Source organism: Neofelis nebulosa, chromosome 14 (genome assembly GCF_028018385.1).
Source record: "Neofelis nebulosa isolate mNeoNeb1 chromosome 14, mNeoNeb1.pri, whole genome shotgun sequence".
NCBI classification, from domain to species: domain Eukaryota; kingdom Metazoa; phylum Chordata; class Mammalia; order Carnivora; family Felidae; genus Neofelis; species Neofelis nebulosa.
In genome coordinates this window covers 17,486,374-17,510,709 of record NC_080795.1, presented here as the reverse complement: position 1 = coordinate 17,510,709, position 24,336 = coordinate 17,486,374, and the positions used below count along the sequence as shown (strand labels likewise).

The window sequence follows — 24,336 nt, the reverse complement described above, 5'->3', positions numbered from 1 at the left end:
GAAATGTCATTATCCAAAAAAACACAAAGGTAACCTGAGTAATCTAAGGTCTCCACATAATACTATTTACAATTATCACTCGAGTACATAAATAAATTTCCCTTTAGTATAATATTTTACCATCCATTACAAATTCTAGAATTGATTTTATGTAACCATAGTAATATTTTTTAACAATGGTTGTGTGTATAACACATGACATAACTAAAGCACCAGATTTATTACATATGTTTAATCATTTATTTTGTTCCACTATCTGATTAAAATACAGTATCTTTAATATTAAATTGAAAAGCCAAGGCAAGCTTTCTCCTGCAAATGCCCTCCAAATACCACCAGGAACATTTTTGTGGTTAAACTCGTTGGGTTATTATTACTCATTGTATCAAGGGATGCATCCTAGATATCCACCATGAGGAACTCGGGAGTATCTAAGTATAAAGGTGTTAGAAGAGACTAACAGGATTTGCAACTCTTAGGTGATTTGTGAGCAGAGCTTTGCTCAGGAATGAAGCCTGTCAGAAAGTGAGGGTAATTCTATGATTGGACATCTTAGCAAATCTTATCTAAAACTGTAACTGGTTAAGAGCCAGCAGTCACTTATCAGCTGGGAGAGGGGATGCTTGGTCTTTTGTGGCTTGGACAACATTCATGTTTTATCTATATTTGGACAGGATTATGGAGTGGTATTTTTATTCTCTTGATCTATCACAGACACAGAACAGCTTTGTCAAATGTTGATGTTCTGTGCAATTGTTTCTCTTCAATGGAAGAACACTAAGCCTAAGCAGTAGTGCCAGGCCAGTTCCTAGCAACACCAAGGCCTTGGTGATAGATAGTACAGCCCAGCTTCCAGCTGTCATGGCCCATCTTTTCTTTTTCACTCCTTCAACATGACAACTTACATAAAACATATTTCAACTACAAAATTACTCAAGAATTATAGTGAATCACATAGACTGAGTTGATGGGCACAGCCTAAGTACAAAATAGATTATTTATCATTTAAAAATTAAATGACACAGGTACCTGGGTGGCTTAATCGATTTAAGCATCTGACTCTTGGTTTCAGCTCATGATCTCACAGTTTGTGGGATCAAGCCCCAAGTCTCTGTCTGCACTGACTTGGGATTCTCTCTCTCCTCTCTCTCTTCCCCTACCCCACTTGAGCACACATGCTCTCTCTCAAAATAAATAAATCAACATTTAAAAAATAATAAAAATAAAGATTAACTTATAAGAAAAATTAGCTGAAAGAAGAAATCTTAAGAGGATTTTTATCTTCCTTCACCCTACAATGTAAAATCACTCACAACTTTTAAGATATTACCAAGTTGTTTCCCCCCACCCCAGTAGCTACATACATAGTATGTAGATGATAAAGTTTTTAAGAAAACAGTTTAACTGAAAGACCTGGATTTGAAACCCAATTCCCTCACCAATTAACTCTATCTGACCAACTCAATATGTTCCTTAACCTCCCTTCTGCTTTCCTCATCTGTAGGGTAGACATATCTACTCCAGAGCTGTTATGAAGAAAAAACAAAATGATGCATATAAAATGTGTGGCCACACCTGGCACTGAAAAAAATCAATAGATCGTAGCTGTTTTATTGTTATTATATTTTCATAGTTTTGATATACATCAGTAATCATCTTTTTAAAGAAAGTCTCCAAAGTACACTGGATTTTAAATCACCAGTAACTGATACTTGATTATCATAATCCAAATCAACATTTCTAAACCTTTTTTAAAAAATTTTTTTAAATGTTTATTTTTGAGAGAGAGAGAGAGAGCAAGCTACTTCTGCTGTCTCTGCACTGACAGAAGAGAGCCTGATGTGGGGCTTGAACTCACAAACTGTGAGATCATGACCTGAACTGAAGCCAGATGCTTAACCAACTGAGCCACTCAGGCACCCCAACATATTTAAACCTTAAACTTAGACCCTTTACACTTACCATATAGATAGAAATATAAGACTAGAACATGCACTCATTGTGCTAAGCCTTGGTGAATCTAAAAAACACAGAGGACCCAGAACTGAGTATACCCAATTCTTTCTCCCAATTTCTTCAATCACAAAGAGAGCAGCAAATGTTCACATCCTTTTTCCTCTTGAGTGAAGTGTAAATTTCCTCCCCACTATAGAAGCATAAGGAACAGAAAATAACCTCCCTCCTATAGGAGGACATTGTTCTAGATGCTAGAGGAATGGAAAGTGTAAGATACGGACCCTCCCCTCAAATTTGAACAACATAATGCCCCCTGTCACATGGCTCCATCTGGCCAGACTGATGGGAGATACCCATAAGACAGTCAGCAGCAATATGAAGAAAACAATTTGAGTATGTCTGGAATTCAGAATAGAGTTCAAGATGGGGGCAGGGATGACTTGGCAGGTCTTAAAATGATCATTAAAGCTATAGGATCATTAAAGCCATTTCAAAACGGCTGCTTTGAAAAAGAGACCCTAGAGAAGAACAGGGCTGAGGACAAAAGAGCAGAGATTGATAACATATGTGTGTCCTTTCACAGGGAGGAGCCTGTGAAAGAGTTTTAGAAGAAAGACGAGGGATGAGGTGAACCCGGACAATGTTTCTCATTTCCCATCCATTCAGAGATTTTCCCACCAAATGAAAGGTGCTTAATCTTTTTCTCCTGGCAGATGACATCCACATGAGCAACTTGCTTCCATGGGCACACACAAATTTTGACAAATCCCCCTAAAAGTTGCTAACAAGTAACTTGTGGGAGAAAGGAAAGTTGAGGATTAGGATACAGATAAAGTAAATATATAAGCACACTATTAAGTCCTTTAGCAACTTACATCATTAATGGTGACTAAGGACCGCAGCATAAGTTAGATGGTCTTTGGGTTATACAAAATTTCCAGAATACTTGCTCAAACACCTCTGTCTCCCACTCAATACAGAATGGGAATGCAAGTGAGAATGTTAGAAGAATAATCTGCAATCTGCTCACAGTTTGTAATAAATAAATCACATTTATCTGAAAATTGCATTTGAGAAAAATTGTATTAAACCATCCCGTTCCAATTTATCCTATTTAAAACCACCTGCTCCCTTTCAGAAGGTCACCCGTACTGAAGGAGACCTACACTTTCATACCTGGGGAGCACTTCAGCAGCTATTTAACCACCACACAGTGTCCTCCTAGTGAGAAGAAACATGCAGAAAAGAAAGCACCATCTTAAGGATTTCTGTGAGATCCATTCTTGCTTGTCAACATGACATGCCATTCTTTCATATAAAACAGAACCTCTCTGAGGATAAAATTGGCTTTTTACAAACCCAAATTGGTTGCTGTTAGGTTCTAGTATTTTCTGAGGTGTTTGGAAACTGCTGGTTTGCTTCCCGGTAAACTTCTTAATCCTATAATATTGAGAATCAACCTCTCTCAAGAAATAAGTCCCAATGCTAACATTTACTGAAAGCTGGATCAAAAGCCCAGATAACAATCCTAAAACGAAGGCAATTAGAAGAGACCCAAGCTCACGGTGGCAGAAGAAAACAGGAAAATAACAAGACCGACTTCACAGGGCTGTGATTAAATAAATTTTACTTGCAAAACAAAACACTGAGAACCGCGCCAAGAACGTAAGCACTCAATAAACGTTAACCATCAACCAGCACCAAGTAAAGGAAAGGTGCTCCGGGAAGCTTAACCCAGCAGCGGAGAGCCGGCTGCTGGGAAGACACGCGGGAGATGTGGGTGGCGGCCACATTAGAAAGCGTCAACGCGTCGTCAAGCAACCGGGTCTCCACAGCACCCACGGCGGCAGCAGTTGAGGGGCCCCCAGAGTCCAGACCGCGTAACCAAGACACCGCGCCCGACCCCCGCCCACAGGGTACCCGTGTCCCCAGGAACCAAGCACCGCCCCCAGCCTACTGCAGTGAGACCGAGACCAGGATCTTGTACCTCTGCCACTGTCTCCAGCCCTGAAGCCGCGAGACCCCGACCTCTACCCAGTAACTCAGGCCCCGCCCCTAGCCCAGCGGCCGCGAGACCTCACCCAGCAAAGAACCCGGCACTCCCAAACGCAGCAACTCCAGCTCCGCGGCCAGCGTGGCCGCCGCGAGACCTCCACCGCCCCCCCGCTAGAGCCCCTGCCCCCGCCCAGGGACACCACTTCCCCCATCCCCCGACCACACCCCGCCAGGCCCGCTCTCCACCCACGGCTGACTAACGCTTACTCAGGAGAGCGGGCTCGCGTCCGGGAAGACGCACAGCGCCCTAGAGAGGCTCTCTGCGGGCCAAAGAGGTGGCGGCAGCCGCCGGGCACGGGAACACTGCGACTAGCCGCCTGGCCCCGGCTCCTCCTCTTAAGCCGAGCCCGCCCCCCGTCCTTCCCCAACGGCCAAACGCGGCCCCGCCCCACTTCGGCCGCGGGGATAAGGTCGCGCAGTCGGGGCGCCCCCTATCGTACCGGAGGCCACACAGCCTCCCTATCGCCAGCAGGACTTGCCTGCAAGCATGTTGGGTTCTCCGCCACCTAGTTCTCCTGGTGTGACTGGGAGCTGTTAAACCGTGGAAAATTCTTCCCAAGCTAAATTGATTCCAGCCCCTCCAAACCTTCCAAGCCCCAGCCGGCATGAAAAGAAAAAAGAGCAGGGATGGCAGTGAGAGAAAAAAGTGTTGGCATACCTCTCCACATTTCTCTTCTAGGGGTCTGGTGAACGTTTAGTCCTTATTACTATTTGCAACATATTCAATTAACGCAATACTGAGTGGCCATGTGCCATCATTAGAAAAGAAATCTCTAGGGGCGCCTGGGTGGCTCAGCCGGTTTCGTGTCCGACTTAGGCTCAGGTCATGATCTCTCAGTCCGTGAGTTCGAGCACCGGGTCAAGTTCTGTGCTGACAGCTCAGAGCCTGGAGCCTGTTTCAGATTCTGTGTCTTCCTCTCTCTCTGACCCTCCCCTTTTCGTGCTGTGTCTCTGTCTCAAAAATAAACGTTAAAAATTTTTTAAAAAAAAATCTCTAGCTTCCCAGGAGAGTGGAACTAGGAATCCTTTTTCCTAAATTACTTTGTAAGAGGGTTTTAAAAACAAATTTTCTTCAAATGGAAGTTAATGTCAAAACCGCAGGCAGGGGTCTGGATTTGGTCTTTAATGTTTTTAACTATTTGCCACAAACTGTACTAGGATTGGTGGACACAACTGATAGAGTGTCCTGAACTCTAAAGCGTACAGTGAAAAGAAAAAATTCCAAATACATTACTACAATGCAATGTAACAGTTATGCAAGCATCTACAGTACATTTAGAGAACCTTGAATCATCAGATTTCATGGTAGAGATCTCTGAGCTCTGTTTTTGAAGATTAATTTGGGCCCCCAGACAAAAAAAAAATAAAGGGGGGGAGAGTATTTTAGGCAATGCTAACCACATATGCTAAATTTCAGGATGATTAGATAAAGATGAAGCTGGAGAATTGAAGTGTGATCCTATTCTTCCGCTCCCTCCCCTCACCCCAGGCAAAACAAATTACTGAACATCTGTATTAGATATTAGGGATAAAACAAGGAACACAAACCTGGTATCTAGGCTTTGGAACTTGAAATCTAGAGTGGAGTTGGGGGGTGAAGGAAAAATACCTAAAACAGGAAAATAAGTAAAATAATTAAACATTGTATTAACTATTGGAAGAAAAGTTGTTGAGATTAATTTGGCCTCAGGGACAGGGAGTGGTTTATTAAGCCATAACTAATGTTAAGACTTGGGTACTAGAATTTCAGAACATGAACAGCTCCTGTAGATGTTAATTTTTACAAACAGGTCAGAATACACGATCATAGCCTTCCAGGAGTCTCCACAGCCTCTTCGGAATGCCAGAAAACACCCTGCTACAGAAGTGTAGCGCCAACCCACCAAAGAAGCCTTAGGATTTTACACAAGTGCAATTCATCTGCAACTAGAATTCCATGTTTAACTTCGTCTTAGCCCGCATCCAGAACTACTTATATCTCAAGTTTTTCACAGACATCCTTATTTTTTAGGTGTTCAACATTTTATTTGAGGTACCTACACCCACATGAAAACAGTTTTCTCCCATCCTATCTCACGGATCTACCCATTTTTAATATGGCGGAGGCCGAGCCTGCGCAGTACGAACAAAGAGGACCGGTTCCAGTTTCTAGCATAACGTTAACGTGCCCTTCTTCCGGTACAGAAGGCTATACCATTCCCATGCCCAATCATTGTGTTTGTTCTATTCATACATAAAATTTTTTTAAGGTAACATATTCTCATTTCAGCCACAAGAAGATTCTTCTGTCTCTCTTATGTAACCGCTATTTATATCGTGGCAGCCCGGAAGCCCTCCCGCCATCCGCGAATGGTCTGTACCGACTTCACCTCCGGTTTTAGATGTCATGGCTGCCTCGAGAGACTAGTACGAGTTTGCACCTGTGCTCGGGAGGGTCCGAAACCCACACCTGAGAACCCAGCGAGGTAAAGTTGCGTCTTGGTGGTGGAGGCGACAACTTCTCCGATTCCTCGGAATGGCGGCGTCCGGGAGTGGTATGGCTCAGAAAACCTGGGAATTGGCCAACAACATGCAGGAAGCCCAGAGTATCGATGAAATCTACAAATACGACAAGAAACAGCAGCAGGAAATACTGGCGGCGAAGCCCTGGACTAAGGAGTGAGGAGGTCCCTGGCGAGACGCAGGGGAGGGAAGGGGTGGCGGGAGTTTAGGACACCCAGAGGGAGTGGGAGTTGCAGAGGGTGGAGAGCTTGTGTTTTCATGGGCAGGGAGAAGAATATGCGCCCGAGAAATTTTGATCCACCTTTTGTCTCCGCAAGTAGAGCCAAAGGCCCTCTAGGGAGGCTTGCTTTGACTCCCCCTTCTGTCTCTCTTTAACCCGTTTGCCTCCAGAGGATGTAAGAGAAAAACGACAAGCGATTTTTTGGTTTGTCATTTCTCAGTATCTGTATTATCATATATATGCCGCACTCTGCCTTAAGCCTTGTGTCGATAATACACCTGGTTAGGACCTTCAGCTGATCTCAGACTGGAGACTGCACCTGTCTTCAAAAACTAAGTCAGCCCAAAGGCCTCTAAAATAACTATGAGCCATCTTTTAGAGATCTATAATCAATTTTTGATGCCATAACAGTTTCAGAAACGAGGGTCCACCCAGTCTCCCAAAATATTACTTCATCAGTTCACATAAGCTAGGAATTATATCAATAGAGTTTAAAGCTCTTTGCCCCTTAGCAAAAGCCCTGTGTCCCTGGGAATGATGACAAGTCAAGGACTGTTTACCCACAGCACTTACCTTTCCTGAAAGCAGATTATGCTAGGGAGAGAGTAAAAAGAGCAGTCTGTCAAATGGAAAGATAGAAAAGACAACAGTGTCAACAACAAAATTCTTCCATCTTTCTCAGTTTTTTACAAGGGCAAACTCTTGTCAGTATTCAGATTCAGCCGTGTTTATCAAGTATTTAATACAGATTGAGCACTGAGCTAGGAATTTCCATATATTATTTAATCTGCATGATAACCCAGTACTATATTTTTTTTATTTAAGTAATCTCTACACCCCACGTGGGGCTCGAACTCACAAACCCATGATCAAGAGTGGCATGGTCTTCCAGCTGAGCCAGCTAGGTGCCCCTGCAGTACTGTATTTTCATTACTTTTCTGCATATAAGAAAACAAGCAAATATAAGTAACTTATTTCATGATCACTGAGGCAATGAACTCTTAAGTGACAGTAGACTGAAGTTCAAACCTCATAACTGTCACTAGTTAATTGGCCCTAGAAAATTAATGTATCTTCATTTTTTATCTGTAAAAAGGAATTAAGACCTACTTTTATGGTAATGTCATAAAGATTAGATGAGATAATGTATTAAAAAATGGTCTACAATGTATGTAAATAGGAGCACAGTAACTGTCTTTTTTTTTCTTTTTCCCAGTAAATGGGGGAGCCAAGATTTTAATTCATGTCTGGACGCCCAATACCAGGTCTCCAAATTTTTCAGTTGGGATTGAAACCTGTGGGCAGACATCTTAAAAAGGCTTCTCAGAAACATTGACCACTTTATTAAAGACTAGTTATCAAAGACTGCTTGTCTGCTTACTTCTAGAGCAGGCTATGCATTTTAGGTTGCTGTAGCCTATTAAATATTTGGAAATTATCTGCTTCCCCTACTGTCCGATTGTGACTCTAATTAATTATATTCATCCTAGCTCTCTTGGGCTGTGTCAGTGAGATGGGAAAATGTAATTGTAGTGAAGAGTAGTTTAGTCACATCCACAGATGACAAACTCTGAACCAAAGATACTAGAGCTACATTCTCAATTTTGAAGCAGATAACACAGAAAGAAACCACACCCTTCAACACACTGATTTTTAAGAGTACTGTAAAAGATGGGTTAAGACTAATAATAGCTAGCACTTATAAAGTTTTAGTACAAGTTAGGCACTAAGCTAAACACTTTATATACATTATTTCACTTACTTTATTTCCTCCTAACAACAACTCTGAAATATTCCTATTTAAAGATGAGGAAACTGAGGCACAGACATGAAGTGGTTCTCTAGGCCACAGCTAGCATGGCAATGCAAAGATTCAAACCTAGGCAGATGGATGTCAGAGTCCACATTCTTAACCATAAGACCAGAAAGTTAGACCTGAGAATCTTTAGGCACAGCTTTCCAACTAAAGTCAGAATCAGAGATTTGGTGATTCCAAAATTAATGGAGAAAAAGCCTACTGAACCGGTCATATAATTCCTTTCTACTTGAATAGCATATTTAAAAAGCTTTTCATACTTTTCCATTCCCCTAAAAGGAAATACTTTGCAGGACTCTGACATGTTTATCATTTCCAGCCCCCTGCAGCAACTTCTGCTTCCTTTTTCTTTCCCATATTCTACAATCTTTCTCTCCCTCCCATCACTGTAAATTCCTTCAATACTTATTATCTTCACAAAAACTGTCTTTGAAATTGTGTTTTATAAAAGAAAGTTAATTATACTGTGCTTTTGTTTTATAGTCACCATTACTTTAAGTACTGCAAAATCTCAGCATTGGCTCTATTGAAAATGGTGATGCATGCCAGATCAGGAGGCAACTTAGAAGTGATGGGCTTAATGCTGGGAAAGGTGGATGGTGAAACCATGATCATTATGGACAGTTTTGCTTTGCCTGTAGAGGGCACTGAAACCCGAGTAAATGCTCAGGCTGCTGCATATGAGTACATGGCTGCATATATAGAAAACGCCAAACAGGTAAAAATGTTGTTTCTTTAAGTTTAGTAACTTGAATAAGAGTTTCATGGCGACTCTTGAGTTTCTAAACTTAAAACTATCCTCTTTACATTAAAGTTTATATTTAAGTTATTTTCAACAATTTCTATGTAAGATGTATACGAGGTTAGCATGGATTTTTTTAAATTAAATTCTTATACTCAAGAGTAGATCTTAAAAGTTTTCAACATAAGGAAAAAAAAGTTGTACCTAATGTATGGTGATGGATGTTAACTACATTTCTTGTAGTGATCATTTTGCAGTATATACATATATTGAATTATTATGGTGTACACCTGAACTAATACAATGTTATATGTCAATTATATCTCCATAAAAGTTTTTTTTTAAATTCTCACACTCAGTATCAGATGTGTGTTTAAATCCAAAATTTTGGAAACAACCTAAATGTTCCTGAATATAAAACTGATTAAATAGATTATGGTATATCCATACAATGAACTGCAAGCCAGCCTTTAAGAAAAATAAAAATTAAAAAGTAGTTATCTATATATTTTATTTACGTGGAACAAACCCCACAATATTTTGTTGAGTGAAAAAACAAAGTATAGAACACTGTATGTGGTATACTGTTGTTTTTGTATTAATCTACATTTATGCAAAGAATATATCTGCAAGATAAGTATGTAAGCAACTGGTTATAGTGGTAACATCTGGGCTGAGGAACAGGATAGTTGAGGGAAACAAGGTGGGAGGGAGACTAAATAACCTTACTGTACTTCTTGTTAATTTTATGCTTCAGGTATTATGTTTCAGTTATTATATATGCCAAAAAAATTTTTTTAACCTGAAAGCAGCATATGCTATGAACTATTCTGCATGCTATTACTTTATCATAATGCTATGTAAACAGACAAATTACAGGTGTTTCTAAAATTAAACAGAAACCTCAATCTTCTTTGCCCTCTTCTTTGTTAGGTTGGCCGCCTTGAAAATGCAATTGGCTGGTATCATAGCCATCCTGGCTATGGCTGCTGGCTTTCTGGGATAGACGTTAGTACTCAGATGCTCAATCAGCAGTTCCAGGAACCATTCGTAGCAGTAGTAGTAAGTATTTTTGCAACCAGTCTTAATTAAGTTCTTCACAAAGATTTATTAAAGCAAGTATACTGAGAAATAACAACTATAGTAAAGAGCAATGATCTGGTGTCAGTATGCCTAGGATTGAATCTGAATTTCACCTCTTATAAGCTGGGACTTTGAACAAGTTACTCTGCATCTCTTGTCTTATTCTATAGGATGAGGGTGATCACAGCACCTATGTCTCAGTTCCCTGCACATAATAGGCATTCAGTAATGTTGACTGAATTGAGTAAGTCAGGAATTGCTAGAGCAGCTCTTGCTATGCTCAGTGTTTTAGATGCAATCCAGGTTACCATAAGAAAGATTGAAATTGTTCATCTAGTAAAAGGAAACTTTTGAAAAAGGGCTAAACAAATCTTCAAATAACATTCTTAAATAGTATAATAACTAGATCTAAATTCTAAATTCACTATGAGATTTCTATACTTACCCACTTTATTGAACTTTTTTATCATGTTTGGTTATTTTTTTCCTTATTTTTTTCTATTATTTGGTTTATTTTAATCAGTGTTTGTGTGTGTGCATGCATGTAGTATTATATATACATATGTATTTCTAACTTTATAACATTTAAACAAATGAAGTATTTACATATATATTAAATATATCTTTCTTGTAGATTGACCCAACAAGAACAATATCTGCAGGGAAGGTGAATCTTGGAGCCTTTAGGACATACCCAAAGGTAATTTTTAAAATTTTAACTCCTTGTAATTTTTAAATGACTTATTTTTAAAGTCATATTATGGTTAATATCTTGTTTTGACCTAAAACAATTTAAAAATATTTACAAAATAGCAGTCTAACTACCAAAAATTGTCCTTAGCAAAAGACAACATATTTATGCTATGTATTTTTTGTTTTTTAATGTTTATTTATTTTGAGAAAGACTGCACACACGGGCAAGTGGGAGAAGAACGGGGGGGGGGGGGGGGGGGAGGGGGGGGGAGAGCCTCCCAAGCAGGCTCTGCACTGTCATGTGCTATATATTATTAACTTTACTAAAAAGTAGTCTTCATTTGTTAATAAGTCTCTGTATGCCCATGGCATTCTGACAGGAACTAGACAAACAAGCTAAAAACATCAGTTTCCTTCTCTGCAATCTGAAATAGATATTAGCATATGTGTATATCACCTAAGGACAAGAAAAATGAAAATCCAGCCATCAGCCACCAAATGGGGTTGAGGGAGAGTAAAAGCAATATACTTTTTTTTTTTAACTGGAATGTTTAAGTTCAATATGTGGCTCCCCAAAATTAATGTTTCCATAAATGGAAAGCTTCATAGGAAACATGTTTCTATGTTTTTTTTAAACCTTCTATTTTCTTCATTTTTGTTGAGGGCTATAAACCCCCCGATGAAGGACCTTCTGAGTACCAGACTATCCCACTTAATAAAATAGAAGACTTTGGTGTACACTGCAAACAGTAAGTAATTTTAAAATGTGTCTGATGCCAAAGTCATCATAGGAAACCATAGAGATCATCAGTCTAAGCCCCTAATTTTACAGATGAGAATAAAGGTTCAGATGAAATGTATTTCATAATACCTTTTAAAACTGCAGTAAGAATATAAAATTTAGGATAATGTTTAAAATTTTTATTAATAATTGTTTAAACCTAACATGTTATTTGCCTTTCACACAACCATAAACATATCAGGGTACAAGATAGTTAGCTCATTAATGAAATTGACAGTTGAGAGAAGTTGTATTCAGGGCCAGCCTGACACTAGCATGTCTACAAGCCCTCAAAGTACCCAAGTTCCATTTAGCAAAAATTCTTCCTAAGCATTTTCACTCCAAAATTTAAAGAAGCCATGCTAAAACCAATGAATTATATATACTCTTTAAGATAGTCAATCTTACAGTATATGAATTACATCTCAATAAATGTTAATTTATTTATTTTGAGAGAGAGAGTGAGTGAGCAGGGGAGGGGCAGAGAGAGAGAATCCTACACTCCCAGCACAGAGCCTAACACAGGGCTCAAACTCTTGAACCATGAGATCATGACCTGAGCCAAAATCAAGAGTCAGACGCTCAACCATCTGAGCCTCCCAGGCGCCCCTATATCTAAGTTTTTAGAAGTGTTAAAGCAATGAAAACAGTGTTCTCTATCTTCTAAATATATCTTGCTACCTAATATTGACCCAAGCCAACACCATCTGGATCCTGAACCAGACCACTACTAGCCTTCTAACTAGTCTTCCAGCTTCTGCCCTTCACCCCTTTAAAGATCTTTTGTCAAAACTGAATGTGTTAAAATGTAAGTCAGATCACATTCCTCCTTCTCCAGAATGATTTCCTGTATCACCAAGAATAAGATCTATAGTCCTACCATGGACTACACAGTCCTATGTGATCTGACCCCTCCTACCTCTCTGAGCTCATCTCCTATCACAAAACCCTTGCTTTTCCAGTCCAGCCATAGTGGCTTCCTTATGGTTGTTAGACGCGCCAGGCAGATATCTGCCTCAGGGCCTCTGCACTTGCTGTTCCCACTGCCAGGAAAATTGTTCCTTATTTCCACATGGCTCACTAACTACTTCAATCATGGAATATCTGTTTACGGGTCACCTTAACAGAGAGAATGCTCACTAGTCCTCTTGTCTAATATAACACCTTCCTGTCATTCTGTGTTTCAGTTTCCCAGCTTCATATTTCTTCTTAGCACTTAGGACCATCTGATAAGTTTTTGCTTCCTTGTTGACCCCATTAGAATGTAAATTTCATGACACTAGAATTAATTCACTGCTGTATCCTAACATTTTAAACAGGGCATGGCACACAGAAGGGTAGGCATCCCCCACCCCCCAAAAAATGTTACTTAAATGATTATTTAGTATCCCATTTTCTCCATACCTCCTATCTTAACTTCTAGGAATACCCATGACTACCCATGTACTACTACTCTTTATTTTTCTGTTCAGAAATTCTTAGAAAATTCTAGAATTTCTAAAATTGAGTTTTTAAATATATCTGTCATCCTTGACATACTTATAAAAAAAAATATATTCTTTTTTATTTTTCAGTTAGAGGCATGGGATTAAATCACATAATTTGCCCTATTGAAAAAAATTTAAACCATTCCTGTTTGAGAGAATTGCTCCTAAGCATGGAAACACCTTTGCTGTGATACTTTCATTTTCAGAGTAACAATTCTTTTTTTCATTTATATTGAGTTACAGTGGTATAAAAAGCTTACACCTTTAATACCTACACTGCTTTTTTCACCAACTGCAGCTTTTGAAACAAAGACTGAAGCAGTCTATGCTTTCTGTATCTAAACAAACCTGCATTTCCTGTTTTACTGAAATAAGAGTCCATCAGAGAAGAATAGCCACTTTCTAGCTATCTTCATTGCTAGAACCTAGAATTTTGAGCCTGGAATTGCTAAGATATTCAAAGATGTTCTCTTAGGATCAGTTCCTAAATAAGAGAGAGTAAACTTTTTCATAGGGCAAATGAGTGGCTTACTTGTCCCAAGTTGAAAGAGCAGGGGTTTGGAGCAGGCTGCTTACAGATCCATTTCCTAAATTATTTGGTGATGAGGTATTATTTTCAATTTATATTGATCTTTTTTCTTTCCTATTTTAAATCCCACATCATATTGCACATCCAAAGTCTGTTTTAAACATAGAATATAATGTAGATAATATTGTCAACTTTAAAGAATTTTAGTGAAAATAGGACACAAAGTGTTTTTAAATAAGCTTGTATGTTGTCAGTATTTATACAGGAACATGGCTTAAAGAGTAAAATGGTTCTGTGAAACTTATTACAAAAAACAATTTTGTACCATTCCCTTTCCCATCCCCCAGAGACAGTCACTTAAACTATTATTATAGATATTCCTGTAAGTATTTACCCCATCTCTTCAAACAACATGCTGATAGTGCTACTTCTCGATTTTCAGTTCTAGGCAGTATCTATTATTGACTTCCTATACAGAAGATGAGGATTTAGCTCCACAAGTAATTTTGAATGTTCTTCTTGTTTTCAACTCTGCTACTGAGATTTGCAGCTAATCACTACATATTAAACAAAAATTTTCATTGCATCAGCCTATGGAATTAAAACAGTAATTACATTAAGGTGATCCATAAATTTTAAAACATAAAGCCTATTCTAAAACTTCAAGTTTGAGTTCCCTTATTTTCCATCCTTTATAAATTGGAATATCTGTTGCTATGTTCATCTTCTCATCTCTTTTTTCCTCAAGTATCAGCAATACAACCCCTCCTTTCTAAAGCTGACCTTTCCACCTAGCACTTCACTTCTTAAATACTCTCAAGTGTCTACAGTCTGGATGTAAAAATAAAACTGAGGCTTTTGATAATAGATACAACTTTCCATATCCTTTCTCTTCCTTTCTCTGCCACTTACTAGCTTTAAGGCTTTCTCTGTAAATGTTTGTCTATAAACTGGGAATAATAAATGCATTCTTTGTATGGTTATAGGGAAGACTAAATGAGAATATATGTAAAGTACACAGGAAATAACAGGTGCTCAAAAAATACACTGTTCCACTTCCACATTTCACTAGCTATGCCCTGTCCTTCTTCAGATCTGCACAGGTATCTTAATGTTGAAAAGGCCCTCACTTAATTGCACAACTAACTTGAGCCTGAGCCTTTCTCTCTTCACATCTGCTGCACTGCAATAGTATCTTTTGTGGTCTTCCTGCCTACAGTTTCTCTGTAAGACATCCTACCACAGCCAGCTTTCTTAAAACACCTCTTTGGCTATATCATTGTTATAAAACACCTCTTTGGCCATATCCATCACCTTCCAGGAGTCCCCACTATCTAGAAGATAAAGTTTAAATTTTTTTTTTTTAAGTTTTTATTTTTAAACTCCACTTAGTTAACATACAATGTTATATTAGTTTCAGATATATAATTTAGTGATTCAGCACTTACATATAATACCCAGTGCTCATCACAAGTGCAATCCTTAATCCCCATCACCTATTTAACCCATCCCCCCACCTATAAAGTTTAAAATTCTTAATCTTTTATGTAATGTGTCCACCAACTGGACATTATTCTGCTATGGCTTAACTGTCCAGACAAAGTGATTTACTTACCGTTCCTTTTGTGGCTTTCCTGTTTGTAAGTGGATGCTGCCTAATCCCCTCCTTGCTGTTAACCTATCCACACCATAGACTCATGAAAGGGTTACTCTGAGTCCTGCCTTCTTCCTGGGGCTTCTCTGGCAGTTCTGTCTACACTAAGAGTACTCATTTAATTATATTTAATTAGTAGGTGATTAATTTTATATATGCACTATAGCATCACTTCCTGTTATTCAGCACACATATTTAATTTTTTGTGTATCCATACCACATCTCCCCTATAAACAGTAATAGGCTCCTGAAGGTAAAGAAGTCCCTGTGTTTCTTTGTATTTACTAATATACAGAACCTATTTATTACTTTAAAAAATATGTTTTTTCATACATTCAACCAAATTTTTCATATTTCTTGCTCTCCCTGAAGCAGAATTTGAGGTACTCTAAGGACTCTGCTTTAAAATTTGCTTTCCCAAAAAGTAGTAGGTCCTAATTAGGAGATTAGAAAGGGAGAAATGGGAAATCCACATGTCATTTTCAGTATATTTAAAAACCTATCAAAAATTATCATTGACCCTAGAGATGCAATTCTTTAAGTTTATGTGCTATTGGATAGAATTTATGAATTCAATAACATAGATAAACATATGTCATTCAGAAGTTCTGATTGGTTGTTGATTAGCCTGGGGGACTTTCTGAGCTCTACAATGGGAAGAAATATAACACAAGAAAGTTTAGTTAACAGAAGATTTAAAAGAAGAGTAAGGAACCCGTGGCTACTGATTGTTCTATTAAACTAAAAACTAAAACATAACTATTTAGATATAAAATGTAATTCTTTAAATTTGGCCATAACTTTTATATATGGTTGAATTGTTTTGGTTTTTGTTTTTACTTATTAAATTTGTGCTTTTGTTTTGTAGGTATTATGCCTTAGAAGTCTCATATTTCAAATCCTCATTGGATCGCAAATTGCTTGAGCTTTTGTGGAATAAATACTGGGTGAATACCCTGAGTTCCTCTAGCTTGCTTACTGTAAGTACTATATTTCCAAGGGATGCATTTGAATTTTATCTGAGCTATATAAGTGGTTTAATATCTGGAACACTTTTTCATAGAAAGGCTATACCTGACTTGGCCAAGATATCAGGGCTGATACCAGATTCTGTATGACCAGACCTAGATTGGGATACTAGGCCAAGCCAAGGTCTTTGTCATATACTACTGAGACTAAGTCCAAATGACAAGTATAAGCAGTCAGTTGCGGGTGAAATCTGCCCCTGCCTTAAAGAGACTTCCAGAGAGAAAAATACAAATAATGTTTTTTGTTCTGTCAGGTGTCTCAGTTGGGACTCCAGTTACAAGTGACAGGAGACCCAACCAAACTGGGCTAAACAAAAAAGTGAATCTTGTAAGATGCAAAGTCTAGGAGTAGGCCTTACTTCAGGCACAGCAAGTTTGCATTCATATATTATTATTAAGTCTTGGTCTTTCTGTGTCAGGTTTGATTTCATATCAGTTAGCTTCAGTTTCAGGCTGAAAATAAGATGTCAGCATTAACCTGGGACCTCCCAGCCCCTCAGTTTCCCCTTCAAAAGAGAACATCTAGATACACACACTCACGCATAACCCCAGGCCAAACCTCATTGTATCTGAGCCTTGTTTAGATCACATCCCTAAACCTGTTCCGGGCCAAGGAAATGAACACCAAGAGTGGCTGCGCCAAGTTATATACTTCACTGTTAGGCTGGGGTAGAAAAAACTCTTTCAGGAGCACATGGACTAAGAATTAGGAAGGGTTATCCCCAGAAGAAAATCAGAATACCATTAACTTAAAATAGCAGATGCTGGGCAGCAAAAAATAAAATAAGTCACTGAATCTTTTCCAATTATCATTAAAACCTAACATACTTAGAAAGGTATTTTAGGGGCGCCTGGGTGGCGCAGTCGGTTAAGCGTCCGACTTCAGCCAGGTCACGATCTCGCGGTCCGTGAGTTCGAGCCCCGCGTCAGGCTCTGGGCTGATGGCTCGGAGCCTGGAGCCTGTTTCCGATTCTGTGTCTCCCTCTCTCTCTGCCCCTCCCCCGTTCATGCTCTGTCTCTCTCTGTCCCAAAAATAAAAAAAATAAATAAAAAAATAAAAAAAACGTTGAAAAAAGAAAGGTATTTTACAGCTTGGTCAGGAATAGTTGCTTTCCTTTTTCTTTTTCTTTCTTTTAAGTAGGCCACCTCATATTGTACAGTATAGCATAATGGTTAAACCACAAAATTTGGTATGAAATAAACTCAGTTCAAAGAAAAAAGAAAATTCTGGCACTTGACCAGCTATATGACCTTCAGAAAGCTGTTTAATGAGCCTGAGCCTTCTCTTGGGTTCAGGGATAATAGTACCTACATCAGGAAGTACCCTGAGAATTAAATGAAATTCTTTTTTTTTTTTTTCTTTTAAGTTTTATATATTTAAGTAATCTCTACACCTAACATGGGACTGGAACTCACAACCCCAAGATCAAGAGTCAGTATGCTCTTCTGACTGAGCCAGCCAGGTGCCCCTAAATGAAATTCTTTATGTAAATAAGTAGTTAGCAAAGTGCCTGCATATAATAAAGCCTCAATAGGTTACTGTTATTTTTTGTTTGTTAACAGGAAAAGGCCTCACTTGAGCATATTTTCTATGATTTTTTTTAATTTTATTTTATTTATTTTTTTTATTTAAAAAAAAAATTTTTTTTTTAACGTTTATTTATTTTTGACACAGAGAGAGACAGAGCATGAACGGGGGAGGGTCAGAGAGAGGGAGACACAGAATCTGAAACAGGCTCCAGGCTCTGAGCTGTCAGCACAGAGCCCGACACGGGGCTCGAACCCACGGACCGCGAGATCATGACCTGAGCTAAAGTCGGCCGCTTAACCCACTGAGCCACCCAGGCGCCCCAATTTTTTTAAATTTACATCCAAATTAGCATGTAGTGCAACAATGATTTCAGGAGTAGATTCCTTAATGCCCCTTACCCATTTAGCCCATTCCCCCCTCCTACAACCCCTCCATAACCCTCTGTTTGTTCTGCATATTTTAAAGTCTCTTATGTTTTGTCCCCCTCCCTGTTTTTATATTATTTTTGTTTTGCTTTCCTTATGTTCATCTGTTTTGTCTCTTAAAATCCTCATATGAGTGAAGTTACATGATATCTATCTTTCTCTAATTTCACTTAGCATAATACCCTCCAGTTCCATCCACGTAGTTGCAAATGGCAAGATTTCATTCTTTTTGATTGCCGCATAATACTCCATTGTATATATATACCACATCTTCTCTATCCATTCATCCATCAATGGACATTTGGACTCATTCCATCCTTTGGCTATTGTTGATAGTGCTGCTATAAACATTGGAGTTCATGTGCCCCATCGAATCAGCATTCCTGTATCCTCTGGATAAATACCTAGTAATGCAATTACAGGGTCGTATGGTAGTTCTATTTTTAATTTTTTGAGGAACCACCATACTGTTTTCCACAGTGGCTGCACCACCAGTTTGCATTCCCACCAGTAGTGCAAAAAGGGTTCCTCTTTCTCCAAATCCTTGCCAACATCTGTTGTTGCCTGAGTTGCTAATGTTAGCTATTCTGACAGGTGTGAGGTGGTATCTCATTGTGGTTTTGATTTGTATTTCCCTGATGATGAGTGATGTTGAGCATTTTTTCATGTGTCAGTTGGCTACCTGGATGTCTTCTTTGGAGAAGTGTCTATGATTTTAAGTACAGTTCTGACAAGCCTTCTGTTCTTTTTTTTTTTTTTTTAAGTTTATTTATTTTGAGAGAAAGTGCAAGCAGAGGAGGGGCAGAGAGAAAGAGAGAATCCCAAATAGGCTCCACACTGTCACCACTGAGCCCAACATAGGGCTCGATCCTACTAACCATGCGATCATAACCTAAGCCAAAGCCAAGAGTCGGACACTTAACTGACTGAGCCACCCAGGCACCCCTGTTCTTATTTCTTACCCTCAGCCATCAGAAGTAGCAAATTAGAAGGAAGGAGAGTGATCATTATAGCATACTTTCATTAAGTGCTTCCTTTGTGCCAGACACTGCTAAATGCTTTATATGGAGTTATTTCCTTAGAGGCAAGTTTCCTAATAACAGCCAGAACTGACACATGATAGCAGGGGGAGTAAACACTAAGACCAGAGCAATCTAAATCTTTGTGTAAAGGCAAACAGCTCTACATACTTAGCCAATGGCCATCCCTGTATTCTAGCATTGCATGTATTGAGGATATTAATAATCAAGTACAGATTAAATTATATTTCCTCTTGTGGTTTTATATATGGTAAATTGCAGCATTTAAAACAAAAAATTTATAAATATATGTTCAACTCCTCTCTTTCCCCAGCTAAAGCATATAACCTAAAAACTACAGAAGAAAGTAATTTTCTGACTTAAGTAATTACTTCCCTATACTCATTCCATGTGTTTGAAATATAATGTCATTTTATGTCATTTTAATAGTATAACTGTTGCTGCCATCCTACATTTTTAAGGCTTGAGATAAATATTCCAAATGTGCAGTGGTCTGCAAACCTTAGTTTTCAAATCTTTGGGGGCAGGGAATGTATTGGTGTCCTAAACCATTTAGATCTAGACAAAGTGAATATAATTGCATCGTTAAAAAATACTATCAGCCTATAAACTCATTGGAAGAACTGGTAGCCTTGTAAAAGGCCCTGTGTAGTGACTGATGACGGCAAATAACTTCATGTTTGGTGGATGAACTGTATTTCATGTACATGTCTTACAGTCTGAGTAAATAGAGTAACATATTGTTGCCAAATTTTTTATTAATCTTCATTCTCTTCTATTGAAGATAAATGGAATATGTACTTCATAACTCATCTTTGTGAAAATTTGTTTTGTATTTTAGATATCCCATAAAAATGCTTAAGTGTTTGTAACGCTTAAGTTACATATGTAACTGTTAAAATTTTTCTTTTTAAAAAGTATAATATTAACAGACAAAACAGTGTATGTAGCACTTACCAAATGTAGGTGTTTAAGCAAACATACAGCAATATTCTTTTTTTTTTTTTTTTTTTTAATTTTTTTTTTTCAACATTTTTTATTTATTTTTGGGACAGAGAGAGACAGAGCATGAACGGGGGAGGGGCAGAGAGAGAGGGAGACACAGAATCGGAAACGGGCTCCAGGCTCCGAGCCATCAGCCCAGAGCCTGACGCGGGGCTCGAACTCACGCACCACGAGATCGTGACCTGGCTGAAGTCGGATGCTTAACCGACTGCGCCACCCAGGCGCCCCAGCAAACATACAGCAATATTCTAAAATATAACTAGTTATAGCTAGGTGGAGGGATTATAGGTATTTCCTTTTCTCTTTATATTGTTCAGCATTTTCCAAATTTTCTGCAATAACTATTAATTTTATAATCACAAAAGCTAAAACAAATTTTTTTAAAAACTGTTGTTAAGTACTAATTCTGAAAGTTCAATGAGAACAAATAAAATTAGCTAACAATTATTAAGCCTTTACCAGATGCCATGGACAGGCCTAAGATCTTTATATATGTTACTTTAGATACATCACTTAATGTAATCTTCATAAATAGCCTTAATGTAGAAATTACTGCTGTCCTCCTCCATTTTCAGAAAATGAAAGTCCAGAAAAGTAAAGGAGTTTTCCCAAAGCCTCCGACTAATCTGCAGCAAGGCCAGACCTGAGACTCAGACCTGTGTACTTTAAAGCCTCTCATAATAACAAATATTAGATTTAAGGAGTCGAAAAGAATTCCAGATTTAATCTTTAAATTATAAAAGGGGGAAAACTCTAAACTTGAACTGTTTGAACTTTGGAGTCAGTTTTTTACAAATAAATTTGATTTCTTCACTATCTACTTATACTTCATGGTAGAATTCTTTGTAAATGAAATGTTCTAAATAGAAAAAAATTAATTCATGTATATATATATATATATATATATATATATATACACACACACACACACACACACACACACACACACACACACACACTGACACAATACCATTTTCCCTACAGAATGCAGACTATACCACTGGTCAGGTCTTTGATTTGTCTGAAAAATTAGAACAGTCAGAAGCCCAGCTGGGACGAGGGAGTTTCATGTTGGGTTTAGAAACACATGACAGAAAATCAGAAGACAAACTTGCCAAAGCTACAAGAGACAGGTAAGAGCAAATCTATTCCTGCCCCTCTTTTTGTTTCAAAATTTGCACATTATATATAGTAGGATTCAAATTCCTTTTCAACTTATTTACAATTTAGAATTGTACCTGAGTATTAATTTCTTGAGACTTTCAGGAGTTATCAAATGCACATTTGAACCTAGAAAATTCAAGTTAAAACATTAAAGGCTTAAAGATCTAGGTAATGTAATGAAAAACTCCCAGTCACCTTTTTTAGATTTGGCTAGAAAGTATAACAAAGAAAACCAATCCATCACTGCATCTTTAAAAGAAAAAATTTTTGCAAAGGGACATCCCAATCTATTCTGTCTTACTCATCTGTTAAGGGTTTATGTTGAGATTAATTAAATTGATCAAATTTCACATTTTTATGAAGTTTCAAACCCCTAAATATCACAGAAATTATTGCATCTCTCTTAAGTGATTCTTCTGAAATTATCCTTAATACAGTAATTTAGTATCCCAAATCTCACTCCCAAAAATTTGTTAGGAACAAACCTAGAATGTGTTCTCTGATAACTTATGAAATAATCAGGTGACCCTTCAGATACATAGAGGACTGGGAAGAAATCTAAATAACATTTACTTTTACGAAGGTTTGACTTTTAATGTGATAATTAGAAGCAGAGAGGAAGGGAAAACTATGTTGACATCTCTATAAACTGACACTTTGGTATGCAGAAAAACTGGACTGGTCAATAGGAAGGAGAAGGGAAAGCCAAGTGTGTTAGGAGGGAGCCATCTTGGGTTAAAATCATCTCATTCCTTTCTTTTCCATGAGTTTTTAGAAGACATAGGGCTGGTGGCCTGGATAAAAATTACATTTTTCTTTGATATTAGGTCTCATTTTTGGTACCTGCACTGAGTGTATGTTTTTGCTAATCTAGATGTTGTCTGTGATTTGTAATTTTATCTACATTTATATCTCAGTTTCTTATGAAGCAAAAATTTCACAATGGGAATGTCTCCAATTATGTAAGAAGAAAAGTAGGAAGGAAACAAATAGTAGTACAAAAGTAGAGAATTTTCCTGTTTTGGGTAACTTTATAAGAATCATATCTCTTCCGAATATTGGTGGGTTTTTTGTTTTGTTTTGTTTGGGTTGTATTTTTTTTTTTTTTTTTTTTTTGCTTTTAATTTTTTATCAATTCTAAAATCTAAGTCGTTTACCCACTGTAACTTTGACCTTTGGTGATTATTTCAGAAAAAAAAGTATAGGATTCTTTAAAATCTTTTTTATTCTAAATAATAAATAATAAGGAATGACAGATTTTAATGTAATATTAGAATCAGTCTTTAATTATGACATATATAATTTCAGTCACCTTCCAAAACAGGACTTTCCCCAAAACTCCTGATAAGTAATAAAATTAACTTATGAATTACAGTAAAACTTTGGATTGCAAGAAACTTGTTTTTGCAAGTATTCTGCAAAACAACCAAATATTTCTAATAAATTTTAACTTGATAAGCAAGCAGTGTCTTGCAATACGAGTAGTATGTGATGCCAAACAGCACATGATCACAACTGAGTCAATGGTTCTTGAAATTCGCTTTGGTGTATGAGGGCTTTGGATTACAGGCATGTTTTTGGAACAAATTATGCTTGCAAACCACAGTTTTACTGTATATCATATTTTACACTGTTATTCTCTTGTGAAGGTTCTAGTAAGTATAGTTGACTCTTGAACAACATAGGTCCACTTATTCATGGGGTTTTTTTTCTATAAATACAGTATAGTAGTGTGACTGTAGGTTTTCTTAACACTTTATTTTCCCTAGCTTACTTTGTTATAAGAATACAGTATATAATACAGGTAACATACAAAATATGTGTTAATCATCTGTTTATCAGTAAGGCTTCCTATCAACAGTAGGGTATTAGTAGTTTAGTTTTGGGGGAGTCAAAAGTTACATGTGAATTTTCAGCTGTGCCAAGGAGTTGGTACCCTTACCCCCCACATGGTTCAAAGGTCAACTGTAATGAAATCGTTAAAAGATATGCAGAAGGCTAAAAATCAGAAGAGTAAACTGTAAATTGTTGTGATTTGTGGAGTATGAATAGAAATGAAAATCATTATTGGGGGTACAAGGATAGAAATGGGGGGTACTTGCGTTTTCGAAAGTTTTCAGCTCTTGTGACATTATGTGATGTGTTTTTTTCTTTGCAGCTGTAAAACTACCATAGAAGCTATCCATGGATTGATGTCTCAGGTTATTAAAGATAAACTGTTTAATCAAATTAACATCTCTTAAACAGTCACTAAGTAGGCTTTTTGACTGAAAGCCAATATGAGAAAAATACTCAAGTAACACTTTAAAACCAGTTACCAAAAATCTAATTAGAAGTATAAGGTGCTCTGAAGTGTCCTGAATATTAACATCCTGTAATAAAGCTCTTTAAAATGAAATTGTTCTTTCATTATTTTTCTAGTATCCTTTAATGTTCTTAAATATAAGGGAAAGAAATATTTATTGGAACCTATTTTTTAAAGAGTCTTGCCTATCTAAGTCAAAGAATTTCAGCACTTTACCTGCCATACTGATTATCAGAGCCACTTTTCAATTTGCCTATACCTTCTTTTGGTAGTCCATTAGTAAAAATATAATTTGATTTTTTTTGTTCTTATGAAATGTT

The 24,336-nt window shown here is 37.6% G+C and overlaps 2 protein-coding genes and 1 long non-coding RNA gene across 19 annotated transcripts in view; 2 read left to right on the top strand and 1 right to left on the bottom strand.

Annotated features, from left to right (window-relative positions):
• Nucleotides 1-4,362, bottom strand: part of CSPP1 (centrosome and spindle pole associated protein 1) — a 155,645-nt gene extending 151,283 nt beyond the window's left edge. For 10 of the 15 annotated variants that reach the window (XM_058699749.1, XM_058699755.1, XM_058699752.1 and 7 more), the window contains exon 1: nucleotides 4,219-4,361. The gene's annotated coding sequence lies outside the window, so the exon portion shown is untranslated. Of the gene's footprint in view, nucleotides 1-4,218 lie in introns of all 15 variants that reach the window. The other 5 variants (XM_058699750.1, XM_058699760.1, XM_058699762.1 and 2 more) reach the window with 2 other exon arrangements.
• Nucleotides 4,363-6,195: 1,833 nt separating this feature from the next.
• COPS5 (COP9 signalosome subunit 5) lies at nucleotides 6,196-24,109 on the top strand. 3 transcript variants are annotated; one of them, XM_058699764.1, is made up of 8 exons: nucleotides 6,196-6,476; nucleotides 9,033-9,267; nucleotides 10,225-10,353; nucleotides 11,009-11,074; nucleotides 11,731-11,816; nucleotides 16,387-16,498; nucleotides 21,532-21,680; nucleotides 23,870-24,109. In XM_058699764.1, the coding sequence occupies exons 1-8, from the start codon at nucleotides 6,361-6,363 to the stop codon at nucleotides 23,952-23,954; spliced, it is 978 nt and encodes a 325-aa protein (XP_058555747.1). In that variant the 5' UTR covers nucleotides 6,196-6,360; the 3' UTR covers nucleotides 23,955-24,109. The 3 variants fall into 3 exon arrangements, with proteins under 3 accessions (XP_058555747.1, XP_058555746.1, XP_058555748.1); XM_058699763.1 differs by having other exon boundaries at nucleotides 6,201-6,669; XM_058699765.1 differs by lacking the exon at nucleotides 6,196-6,476 and adding an exon at nucleotides 6,545-6,677.
• Nucleotides 16,507-21,440, top strand: LOC131495004 (uncharacterized). Its single transcript, XR_009253710.1, has 3 exons — nucleotides 16,507-17,382; nucleotides 17,627-20,508; nucleotides 20,769-21,440. It is a non-coding gene; the product is annotated as an uncharacterized LOC131495004 (long non-coding RNA).
• Nucleotides 24,110-24,336: the final 227 nt, after the last annotated feature.